Below are 12930 nucleotides of genomic sequence, written 5' to 3'. Positions count from 1 at the left end.
AGTCCTTACAATGTCAACAATATCAAATACTATCAATACAAAAATTAGACTTTTTGTAAATGTAAGACTTTTTCCTATGCCCTTTTTCAGATACTACTGAATGACTGAATTCATCAACTGAAGCCAGAAGAACAGACGGATACACACCGTTGGCGACGTAGGTGATTTTACACAGGATGTTGTCTCTGCTGATCTCTTTATCGCCCTCTGGCGGGCTGACCAGGGTCTGACAGATCATGCCGATGTTGATTTTGGCACGGACACACTTGTTGGATGGCTGTGGGACGACAGGACGGTAAATGAAGAAGAAAAAAAAGCAGCAGCACGATTCACATTCTGAATCTCAACCGACTCCTCGCATGGCGTCTGAAACCTCGACTGGATCTGAAAGGACTGGTTCGACTCACCTGTGCGTCGTCGTGATCCACGGAGAAGTTGCAGACCAGCCAGGTGTCTGGGTCATTCTCGTTGTTGGCCAGGATCTTTCTCATGGCGGACAGGTACAGCACGTCTCTCTGAGATGCAGGCCACACCCGCTAAAGCACACACATTATTTATCATTTACCATTTATCATTTTACATTTAACGGATCACATTTAAGACTTTTTAAGACCTTTTCAAAGTGCTCATGTTATGCTCATTTTCAGGAGGATAATTGTATTTTAGGTTGTACCAGAATATGTTTACATGGTTTAAAAGAAGAGAGTTAGATGTAGGGTTGCATGGGCGTAGGAAAATTAAGACCCGTAAAATTATTTAAGACCTAGAAAAAACCAAAACTCCAGCTAATTAAAGAATTTTTAAGGCCCACAATTTAGAAATGTTGGACTTCTTTAAAGCCCAGCGGAAACCCTGATATACAACGACCCCAAACGGATCCGTTCCACTGTCGTGGTTATTTAGTTTCTAGATTTAGATTTCTAGAGTTGCTAGAAGTATCTTCTAGCTCTTACCTTGTGCGTTTGATAAACGATCGCTGCGTTGTCCGACAGCGTCTCAACGACATTGAAGCTTTCGATAGTGGCTAAAAGCGGCAGAGAACATGGGAGCAATTAAAACGTGTCACAATCAAATCATCAATCATAAAAGAAATAGATTTCAACTAGCATTGTTTCAGCGTAGGAAGACCTACTCTCCCAGTCGTTCCGGTAGGTCGTGTCCCAGAAGTAGTGGCAGATCTCGTGACCGGTCACCCCCTTTACTGAATGGGTGGCCTTCAGCGGGTCCAAAACAATCCCATTTTCTTCCACCTCTCTCCTGTACACCTGCACACACACACACACACACAGCACATTGAAGGTGAAGTGAAATCTGGGGTTGCAACTAAAGGTTATTTTAATAGTTGAAATCCGTTTTCTAAGTCCGTAAAATGTCAGAAAATGTTGCAAAATGTGGATCAGTGTTTCCCAAAAGCCCAAGACGACGTCTTCAAATGTCTTGTTTTGTCCACAAAGATATTGGGTTTACTGTCACAGGGGAGTGAATAAACTAGAAAATGTTCACATTTAAGAAGCTGGAATCTGAGAATTTCTTTGCAACAGTTGACAGTTAATTCAATAGTCGACAACTAAATCGATTCCTCTTTGCAGCTGTAGTGAAATCTTTTTATAATCATGTTTTCCAATGTGCGTACATGTCGTTGGCTTTGATTTGGGTTTAATAAAACACTGTGGTTCAACAGTGAATTCCAGATGCATGTTACTTTAAGGTTTAACTCAATTTACCCAAAACTTAAAAAAAAAAAATCTGTTTGCTAATTTAAAAATCTCCTCATACCTTCATTTCTCCTTCCTCTACAACCAGCTGCCAGTTGGCGTCTCCGCCGACATCCTGCAGGGAGTAGGTCATGTGATTCTGCACCATCTCCTCCACCTATAACACAAGGCCAGGGACAGAAACACGATGCGAGGTTGGTTAATGACAACGTGAAAAGACTCTTAGATGTCAGTAATGCATGAACTCTTCTTCCAGGCAGACTACATTGCATGCGTAACGGAACATTCCACTGTAATCAATGAAATGGGCTACACTGTGCACCAGAGCAGCGCGTTGGCGTGCACATGCGCGGCAGAGAGCCGCTCTACAAGCGTAAAGAAAGGACATTCTTCTATTTACATTTTTAAAATAAGGTGTCTTTTACACAGAAATGGATCATACAGTGTCTACATGTCAGCGAGTGTATTGACAGTTTCCTTTTAAGAGTTTCTGTTTCTATATCATGTGTCCTCTGATAACAGCTGACAGTAAATTGTTGTTTTCACAGGGCTGTGCCAAAAAACTAAACAATCAATCCGAAAAGCTCTCCGTCTTGCCTGTGACTCACAAAATCTCACACCATGTGCATGTAGGGCTGGGCAATAATTCAATGTGACAATTTATCCTCAGTCTTTTTGGAGGCATTGTTAGGTCTTTATTTTCAAAGGACAGACGAGGGGAATGACATGCAGCAAAGGGCCGCTGGTCGGAGTCGCACCCGGGTCTGCTGCGTCAAGGCGTAAACCTCTATATCCGTGTGCCTGCTCTAACAAATGAGCTAACCCGCCCACAATTGATCTTCTAATAATGGAATCATATTGTGATGAAATCATATATCGAGATATACAATTAGGCTGTCTAGATTGATTACAAGGACATACAAAAAAATCATTAACAAATTGCAGATTTGTTTTAACGAAAAAAAATCTTTTTTTCTCTATTTTTTCACTTGAAACATTACTATTATCTAAAACCTCAATGTAAAACATTTATTGAAAGCACCAATTCTCAATCTACAATATCGTCAAAATATCAATGTATTTGGTTAAGAATACGGTGATATCTGATTTTCTCCACATCAGCCAGCCCTACCTGGTAGCAGTTATTATTTAACACAGATTAAAAAAGAGGAGCTGATTCTTCATGCTGCTACAGTGAGTTCCTGTGTGTTGGTTATTCTTACAGCAGTTACTGGGGATTCAACAGCAATGCAAATGTGGTGTTTAGTGTAGACGCGTGAAACGCAGAGGAAGGGGGACTGGCTGAACCGGGACAGTGAGTTACCTCAGCGCTGAATCTGTAGACGTCACTAGGAGGGACGCTGACTATCCGAACAGGGGAGGACTGAATATGAGGTTAGAGGGACAAATAGAGGGGGTGATGGAGAGAAAAAAAAATGGAGGAGAGGAAGAGTTACACAAAAGGATAAGATGTCGAAAGGAAATGAGAGAAAAAAAGGAGCTTGAAGGAATGGAAGAGGGACAGGTGGACTGGTGAAAGTAGCTGGTAGGTGTGTGCAGATTTGGGGAGTAAAGGGTTGGACTACCTTGTCAGCAAATCTGTGCGTGCCGGTGCTGGAATAAACGTCTCCGGGGGGGACTGGGCTGGATCTCTGTATCCTGGTTTTGTCAGTGTGAGACTGGACACAAACAAAACACAACATTTAAAAAAAAAAAAAAAACGTGCAGAAAAAATTGTTTCCCTGTTTTTTTTGTTTAATTTTTTTTAGAGCTGTCAAAATGAACGCGATAATAACGAGTGAAGGCAAACTTCTTTAACACCACAAATTTCTTTTGACATGCGATCAATTCACATACATTCTTTGGAGAAACAACTCGCACATCAAAAAATTCTTTTGTGCGTTGAAAAATATATACTTGGAGCAAAGGGAAAAATCCTTCACTCTGCTCTTGCTATAGCATCACCATTTACTTACAAACACTCCCTCCGGACCTTCATCTTTCTTTCTGTTTTTCTGTCTTTATTTTATTTAGAACAAAAACTAATAAAATAAAATGTAAAAAGCACAACGAGTGCGTAGCAACACACCAAAGAGAAGAAACAATATCTATAGACTGTTCCCAATAATATTTTCAAAGTGTTTGAAAAGGAGCGGGATGAAGCCGAGGCGTGTTGTATTTCCCATCAAGAGGATTCATGTTGATAAAAGCATTAAAAACATGAAAGATATCATTTTAAAGTACATTCAGAACAGATAAAAAAGGGAGATTAATTTGTGATGAACTACAGACAATTATGCGATTAAATATTTGAATCGATTGTAGGTATCACTATATTTTCAGTAACTATACTGTTGATACACAGGCGCCCAGTATCTATGTGTTGGTCAGTTTGTCTGCTTGACAATCTCATTTTGCAGCAATTAAACTAAAGTGAGATAAACAAAAAGAGAAATGTATCTTTTTTAGATAAAACAGATGTTGACAAAGTTTACTTTTGGGGACATCATTTGAAATTTGGTAAAATAAGTGATAAATTGCATTATATTGCAGAATATAGCAATATGATTTTAAATCGCAATAAGATAATAACAATAATATCGTGATGATATCGTATCAGGAGGCATCTGGTGACTCCCACCCTAAATTGACAGCCCTAGTAGCTTTTTTTTAAATATACTACTACCTTCAAAGTATCTCATTTCTTTTATCTAACATCACCTTAATGGTAAAAACACTGCATCTGATCTTTTGCTTACCTGTTCTTCTATTTTGTCGTGTCTGTCGAGAGCGGCTTCAACTGCATCGAAAAACTCATCCTCATTGATGAGGCTGTTTGGACCCTCCTGCCAATAAGGGGAAGGGGAACGTTACTTCAGAAGTGCTATCACAACACAAACGTAATGCTGCATTACGGACCACTTGTATACTTCACCTCATAATCTGGGCCTCCAAACTGAGGCTTTTTCTTCAACTCATTGAGGGCGGATTTATAGCCATCCTCTATTCTTCTCCGCTTCTCCATCTCCTACGAAGACAAAAATACAGAATCATGAAACAGGTCCTAAAATAACTTTCTCTCCTGCATCTTTTTGTTGTTGTTGTAGTAGATGACTGTAGATAAATGAAGAAAAAGCAATTACTGTTGTCTGAAAAATCCAAAAGTAACACAGGCTTTCTTTCAGGTAAGTGGATGAAACATGGCTAATTGGATCCAAACCTTATCAACCCTCTTTTGCCAGCTGTCTTCTCTCTTCACCATGAGGTCGATACAGTGGGACAGAGTGGCCAGGATCCCCGCTGTGGTGGCCTTGAATGTGATGGCCTCACCCTTAAAGTCTATGCCATTGATTCCCTTGGGGCTCAAGGACTGGAACACTGCACAAAAGAGAAGCATGGGACTAAAAACAAATGCTAGTGTTGGGTAAGTTCCTAACCTAAAATTCGCTTGTCACTTCAGTTAAGATAATTCCTTACCATCTTAAGAAAATATATTAAATATGGAGGAACATATGGACATACAACATATGGAGCATCAGTTCAAAAAAAAGGTTGCTAAAAACCCAATTTCTCCTTCACTATTCTATGACAAAACAGTTCTTGTTGGCTAAAGTTAGATCAAGTAATGTTTGTTTCAACTGAGACTCCTTTTATCTGTGCTGACTAAAGTTGCAAAAATTAATCACTTACATTTATTGTGGACTATTTCGATAATCGATTAATCGGTTTGAGTCATTCTCTTGTCAAACAAAGCAGAAGTTCTCTAATTCCAGACGGTTAAATACTTTCAAGTTTCTAATCTAAATGTCTTTTGAGTTGCGGACAAAACAAAACATTTGAAGAAGTCATCTTGGGCCTCTTCACAGATCACTAATACATTTTCTGCCATTTTAGAGAAGGAACAACTAATCGATTATTCGAGAAAATGAACGACAGATTAATCGACAATGAAAAGAATCGTCAGTTGCAGGTCTACTGCTGTCTTAACAAACAATATCTAATGCTGTTTTTTACAAACGTTAAGCTAGACAGTCACGCATATTTAGTGTTGAAATAGAAAAATAACTTGGAGATGTCTGCATTACTCACATTTTTCTTTGCAGCTGTTGTTGTTATTGTGCAGAAATTCTCCATCTGTCCGGGTGTTGGGGAAATCATCTTCATCATCCTCCACGACTGCAAAAAAAGAAACTAAGTTTCAGAGAGGAGAGGCAAACAGGTAACAGACATTTCTCGCAGGACCCCTACTGAAAGCCAACAAGCGCTCCAGGGCAGGGTGGCGCCATGTGGCCCATTCACAACTGAAGCTACAGCACAGCGAACCATCAGCCTAACGGAAATCTGCTGTGCTGGAGAATATGACAATGGTCTGGTTTCATCTTCAGAACGGAGGAAGAGAGAGAGAGCGAGAAAGAGAGAGAGCGAGCGAGCCGGGGAGAGGGAGGTGAGGAGAACAAAAGCAGGGCTTCATTCAGTGTGGTCATCCACAGGCTCCCAGTGCAGGCTGCCATAAGCAAATGTTCAGCCAGCCGAGATGGGGTTATGAGGGGGCTCGTAGAATAACTGCTGTCTGAGTCACGACACACAGACCAGTGTATACATGATTCAGTGCACGTTCCTTTAGCACTCCAAATATGTTTTTTTTTTATCTATACATGAAATAGTTCAACCAAAGATTCTCTTTGGCATATCAGTGTCTTGCAAGAAACAGGTTAGCTTCATCTTATATAATCAATTCTCCTTTTTGGATCCCAGATATAGCTTAGTGTTACACTGTACCATTCCAATATGTCCGCACATTGCTAGACCTAATGCAACAGCTACGTGATAAAACAAACTAGGCTTCAACAAACTATTTTCTTAAATCTATCTATATATTGGTTAATAATAATAATGATAATAATAATTGTTTTGTCTGTAAAATGCTTAAAAGTAGTAAAAATTAATTTCTTGCGTGTGCCTTTAAATAGTTGTACTGAAAGAAAAACATTTAGTTTACTCTCAAATTACAAAAAAAGCATTAAATCTATTTTATCTTAACAACCTGACGACGGGAGCACTTATCCAAAATGATCAAAAGTTGCTTATTAATTTTCAATGAACCGACTACCACAGCAAAGTGGTATTTTCCCAATAAAATAATCTTCACTTCTCGTCTAAAAGGACAAAAATCCGATCTGCCACAGAGTAACAAAATGATTGGTTAGAAGAAGTGTAGGGTTCTGCGGCTCTTACTTTTATCCCTCTGCAGCTCATCCTTAGACACGGCGTCGGAACAGCTGTCAAAGTATTTCTGAAGCGTGTCCACCTGCCTGCACAAGATATCTCTGAAGGTCTCCATCTCTGCCAGCTTCTCTTTCAGGCTGTGACCCTTGAAAACAAACAATAAAGCATCAGTTGTCAGCCCTTTCTTTATATTTCCACAAACCACAAATCATCCATTTCAGTACATGTGGAAAAAATAAACTGCTTTCGTGTTTGCCTTCAAATAACCGACAATACGTCATGTTTGTAGACACAAAATGGAAGCCAAGGGCTTCCTAAGCCAGAGTAAACATTACCCAGAAAACTGACCTTAAAGGAGGATGTGGAGGTGGCAGAGAAACCGCTGGTGGCTGATGTGAGAGACAGCATGGAGCCGTGTCTCCGCAGACTGGACTCGGAGCCATATCCAGAGTCAGCCTAAATGGGGTCGGGGTTCAGACACGGAGAGTTAGGAATCTCACAAAGCAGCCTAACTCAATAACATACTAGGGGTGTATCGATCTATCAATCTGATAAATCGATTTAATCCTCAACGGTCCAATATTAATCGATACAAAGTGAAAATATTGATTTCATATCGTCATCTTAATTTTTTAATTCTCACTAGAGTAGTTTGTTTTTAATTTAAGTGTATGGAAGACCTTAGTAATGAAATTGTCTATTTTTTTTAGTTGCTTAGTGTAAACAGAATATAAATGGAATCATGTATCGTCTCATATCAGGCCTTTGAACTGAATCAGTATAGTATTGGCCGACTTTGTGGTATCAGTAAACATTGTATGGTTGTCCAAAGAATCAATATAATGTCATACTGTGATAAAATGTGTGATTTAAGCCCATTTAACATGCATCATAATTAGTCATTTAGCAGGCACAAGTCAGCAGGGACTTCTAGAGGAAACCCAGTGACACAAAACCAAAGCTTAACCACCACAATTATTGCAGTGAAACTGATCTAAGTAATCTCGGTTCTAGCTGTCCATCTGATCTAAGGTGTTCTCCCCATCGTGTCCCATCTATTCTCACCGTGTCCCTTTTGTTCTGGCAATTCAAACATTACCAATACTGCCGTCTTCCCTTAAAGTACAACATTCTAACGTAAATCCCCCAAATCCCCCCCAAAACCCAATTGCACTATCTACCGATACTTTATATGTTGTATTTTTATATTTTGTCAACAATGTAAAGGGGTTCCTTCCATCTCATTGCACAGGTACTGCACTTGTGTATAATGACAATAAGGGCATTCTAAACTATTCTATTCTATTCAAATGACCTATTTTAAGTTACTTTTGTGTTACATCCAAATATGTACACAAGGTTGAAATCCTATTAGTTACTACAAAAATAGCTTTCCAGAAAGCTTTATTAATATCCTGTTGTAAAACCATTTATACAGGATATGGTTAGGGACCTCAACAGAAGCACAGCATGACACAGATTCAGTGACCATGGCAACACAACTGAAACATCATCTGACTTCCTGTAAACCTGACTGGTTCCCCCCCTTCTCCTCTTACATAACATCCTGGCCCTTGAAATAGATGGCCGTTGACAGCAGAGGGGAGAGGTTCAACGGCACAGGGAGATACTGACGGAAAGGAGAAACTGAGATGTTTCCCTTTAAGAGACACTTCCAATTACAACCACCAGGGGGTGTGATATGTCAATGCACGTGAACGGCAGTTGTAAGAGGCTGGGGTAACTGTCGGTCAACGGCCAGAAGTAACTCCGTCTGTATTCACACGAGATTTCAGTCAGTGCTGTTTGCCCTTTAGCCAATATACTTCATCTGCACACCTTAACTATTTGGATGAGGGCTGTTTAATCTGTTTGATAAGAACATTAATATGTGATAAGTATGTCAAGCTTTATGAGTGTATTGAGTTTTTATGAATTATTTAATTACTATTAACAGGTTTGAACTTTAACCTATTTCTTTTTGTGCAGGGAATACGCTAATGAAATGAATTGTTGTTCTTTATCTTGAACCTTTTTTTCCTGTTTTGTTCAATGTGTTTTCAACAACTGCTGTTTTATAATTAATGTTACATGCTCAAAATGAATAAATGCAACGCAAAAGAAAAAAAACAGCAGCAGAGGTTTTTGTTGCAGCTACATCACTTGATAAAAATCTGAAAATACAAAATCTGAAATGAGTAAAAAGTAGCATAAGCAGCTGGGTCTCCTGTCAACGAGCTCAGCTGTATGTATGGTAATTCTTACACGTGTGTTCTTAAGATGCCCGCAGCATGGCAAACACTTAGTAGCTGTATGATTGTTTATGTGTCGGGTGATTAAAACTCGAGTGCTCTCACACTCCTCACTAGTGACATAAAGCCTGGTGCTTCTGAAAAGCTGCAGCAGAAACAGACTTATCCAGGTCACAAAGTGGTTTCAGTGATACAAAATAAACAAAATTATCGTAGAAGAAGACCTTAGATTACTGGAATTTATGCCATATGGTTGTCAGTGCACATTGAAAATAAACAAACACAGCTTACTTTAACAGAAAGTATCCTAAAAACAAGTGTTGCTTTTAGATTTCACAGTCTAAATAAGTGGTCTGAACTGTTCGTTGTTATGTGTTGTGTCTCCTTGGAGACCCTGGGCAGCGGAGTGAAATGTGGGTTTGAGATCGACAAGGGGTTTCTAGGAAGAAGAGGTCTCAGCGGTGACTCAGTGAACAGGATTGTGTGTGTGTGTGTGTGTATATATGAGTCACGGTGGTTCTGCAGTGCTGGGATGAGTGAGTGAGGGGGGGATTTCCCAGACTAAGGTCTATGACTGAGCATGCATGTGTTTTGGCAGACAGGCTGAAGGTGTGGTTACTGTCTACTCCTCTATGTCAGACAGATTGCTCCACTCTGGATAATGTCTTCCTTAGATTAAGACTTTAACATACACATCAGTATAACAAAACCTTTTGTTGATGTTTTGCTGTCATTTTTCTCTTTCCTCTATGGCTAGGATAAAAAAAATACCCCAATCACTCATGGGATCTTTACACCAACAATGCAAAACATAATTTACATATTAGATGGTTGGTTGCTGTGTATGTATGACCATACACAGTGTGTAGGTATTCTTGTTGTCTGCAGTTAACATAGGGATTGGAACTTGCTTTTTTGTCATTCCCATTGACTAAATTAAATGGGCACTGCCACTTTTGCTCTCCCTGCAATACAAGGCTTTTCACAAAAGTACTTCAAGGTTGAACTTGCATTTCAGCCCTGTGTAAATTCACATTGTACTGATAAGAACTCTTAACTCCCTAGACTCCGCCTTGAGATTTATAACCAGTAAGGTCTATGGTATTTTATATGACAGGGTTGGATGGTCTTCTCTCTGAGAAAGACGTTGATACTCACTGGTGTTGCTAAGCCTCCTTTTTGGAAAACTGCCATCTTACCTTACAGATCTACTTTTGTAGGGACATTATCAGGCTCGCTCTGCTAACTGGTTTTTACTTCGTGTTCCACAAGCTCGCTCGGGACTGTTCTGAAAAACTGCTTTAAGTTTTAGTGCACCTGACTAATGGGAAAAAAATACAACACCTTCTTAAAATCAACTCAGTTGTGCCTTTTGGAGAGTTTAGGAAACTGATTTTGGACCTCTAAACTTCTACTTGTAATAGCTTTACATAGTTTTGTACTTTTGCATCCTGGTTGTCCTAATCTGTTTATCAAATTGGTTTTCCAGTGTTTCAGCATCTTTCTTTGTTCTCATGATGGTGTAACGCACGTTCTGTGCTGTCTTTGTTTACTGACTCAATGTCATTGTAAATGAGACTGCCCCTCATTGATATTTTGAGTATAAATTATGATTGATTGAATGAATGAATGACTGAATGATATTTTAAGAAAACAACAAAGCAAGAAAGCTGTGACTATGAGTCAAGGGCTAACACACTCTCCTCCAGGGTATTGGAGGAGAGTCGGTTAGCCCTGTATTACTGTATTTTTGTTTTGGGTTAAATGGCCTTTTGAATGGTAGAGCTAGGGGTACCAAAATCACTATTTTTAAAACACTGAAAACACTGAAACTTTGCTCCAAGTATCACCAGGGGCTATACACATGAACTCCAGCATTGAGAACAATGTTTGTGTACACAGAGTTTATTAAAAGGAAAGGTTTTGAACAACTCACTGTACCTGTTGGTTTTTCCAGTCGCTCCCATCTTGCTAGTCGATAAGTGTTAGCACTAACACACAAGTGTTAATAATGTTCTCAATGCTGGAGTTAATGTGTTGAGCCCCTGGTGATACTTGGAGCAAAGTTTCAGTGTTTTCAGTGTTTTAAAAAATAGTGATTTTGATGTAATCATAGAAGTGCCCCTAGCTCTCCCATTCAAAAGGCCATTTGTCCCAAAACAAAAAAGCTTAAAAGTGGCAGTTCCACTTTAAATCTTTAAAACAGAGTTACATATTTTGACAGTGTATTTCACACAGCTTATTCAGTAAGTCTTCTAACCCTTTTCAAGGCTAACCCATGTGTTAAATGTCTGTGTATATAAAGGATTATCTTAACTCTGGGCCAACTGTTTGTCTAAGGTTAAGATAACTTTTAGCTAAGCCGCCTTTTGGTAAATCCTTTGAGTCATGCACCAATCTAGGATAAAAACTATTTCACACAGTAAGAATTTGATGGACTAAATAAAGACAAGTCAACACAAACAGTACAGAAAACGGTGCTAAAGACAAATGAAGCACTCAATCCTACGTCCTACAAACTTGCCAACAAACGCACCAGTGGTGAGGGGATGAATATTGCTCCCTGGATTCCTCCCTTCTCTCTCCTTCCCTCTCTGATACTCTGATAGAAACACACACACACACACACACACATACAATGAACACACATTCACAAATCCAACCTTGTATTAACTTACTCTTATTTGTTGCAAATGTGGCAAAGGATTTGGTTTCTTTTGATGCCAGCAGTTTGTTGTCTGCTGTGTTAGCGTGTGTGGGACTTACCCTGTGCAGCTCAATGGAGTCAATCCACTGGTGTCTGTGCTCTGGGTCTTGTGCTCTTAAGTACCACACGCTGTCGTTTACACTTATGTCCAGCCGGCACTCGTCAAACTCGTGAGGCTAAAAAGGAAGGGCACAGGACAAAGAGTCAGATTAGACAGTGTTAGGAATGGAAAAATACACTCAACTCCTAATTCAATTCAATACGATTCATGATTTTGAGTTCACAACACGATTTCATGTCTGCTGCAGACAAGTGATTGAAAAATATTCCTTAATTTATATAAACTGTGCAAAAGTGCAACTGAAATTGTATTTTAGGTTAAACAAATAAAAGGAAAAAAATCATTTGAATTTTAAAACAAATCCCAATTCAAAATAAATAATAAATAAATACATAAATAGAGAAAAACCCAGGCGGTTTAAAAATTGCTTCGCAATTCATTTTCAAAATCTCAACTGGTTGTAATCTTTACCCAATTATATATCGATTTTAACCGATTGACGATGCATTGTTACGTCCCTAGTCAGTGTGCATTGAAAGTATACCGTGCTGATTATTTACACATCATTATCAAATAGGGCTGGGCAATATCAACGTTGTATCAGATATCGCGATATGAGACAGCCCTATTATCCAATCCTCTCTCAACATCTGATAGCAGCAAATAGAGGATCAGATAATGTAGGATTCTATGAAATGAGGCCAGTTATAGGAACCCAGCTGGCTTGATATCTGTGATAATGCTGTCGGGTTCTTTTCATAGCAAGAGGAAACATAAATCGCTTTCCTGCTCAGGAGGAGCAGTGAGAGAGGCATTTGTGAGAGATGGCGATCCATGTAAATTGCTGTTTTAAGGCAACTTGCAGGATGGAGCATATTCTTAATAGCCCTCCAATGTGCTGTCAGCGCTGTGAAACTGCTGCGCCGGCATGGCGAGCAACCAGGTACTGTGTGTGTGTGTGTGTGTGTG

General features: G+C 39.4%; 1 protein-coding gene across 5 annotated transcripts in view; it reads right to left on the bottom strand.

The window, feature by feature from the left end:
- The window catches only part of LOC117959140 (ceramide transfer protein-like), a 24504-nt gene that overhangs the window by 1299 nt on the left and 10275 nt on the right, over nucleotides 1-12930 (bottom strand). For 2 of the 5 annotated variants that reach the window (XM_034896106.1, XM_034896107.1), the window contains exons 3-17: nucleotides 11960-12076; nucleotides 11730-11795; nucleotides 7290-7397; nucleotides 6951-7089; nucleotides 5805-5891; nucleotides 4936-5093; nucleotides 4651-4743; nucleotides 4475-4561; nucleotides 3302-3394; nucleotides 3040-3111; nucleotides 1777-1872; nucleotides 1133-1265; nucleotides 954-1024; nucleotides 408-536; nucleotides 148-277 (exon numbers count right to left, since the gene is read on the bottom strand). In XM_034896106.1, the coding sequence (XP_034751997.1) occupies nucleotides 148-277; nucleotides 408-536; nucleotides 954-1024; nucleotides 1133-1265; nucleotides 1777-1872; nucleotides 3040-3111; nucleotides 3302-3394; nucleotides 4475-4561; nucleotides 4651-4743; nucleotides 4936-5093; nucleotides 5805-5891; nucleotides 6951-7089; nucleotides 7290-7397; nucleotides 11730-11795; nucleotides 11960-12076 (1579 nt within the window). The remainder of the gene's footprint in view (nucleotides 1-147; nucleotides 278-407; nucleotides 537-953; nucleotides 1025-1132; nucleotides 1266-1776; nucleotides 1873-3039; nucleotides 3112-3301; nucleotides 3395-4474; nucleotides 4562-4650; nucleotides 4744-4935; nucleotides 5094-5804; nucleotides 5892-6950; nucleotides 7090-7289; nucleotides 7398-11729; nucleotides 11796-11959; nucleotides 12077-12930) is intronic. The other 3 variants (XM_034896108.1, XM_034896109.1, XM_034896110.1) reach the window with 3 other exon arrangements.

This window comes from Etheostoma cragini, chromosome 16, assembly GCF_013103735.1.
Source record: "Etheostoma cragini isolate CJK2018 chromosome 16, CSU_Ecrag_1.0, whole genome shotgun sequence".
Taxonomy (NCBI): domain Eukaryota; kingdom Metazoa; phylum Chordata; class Actinopteri; order Perciformes; family Percidae; genus Etheostoma; species Etheostoma cragini.
The sequence above is the reverse complement of the archived record's forward strand: the minus strand, read 5'-3'. Positions and strand labels throughout refer to the sequence as shown.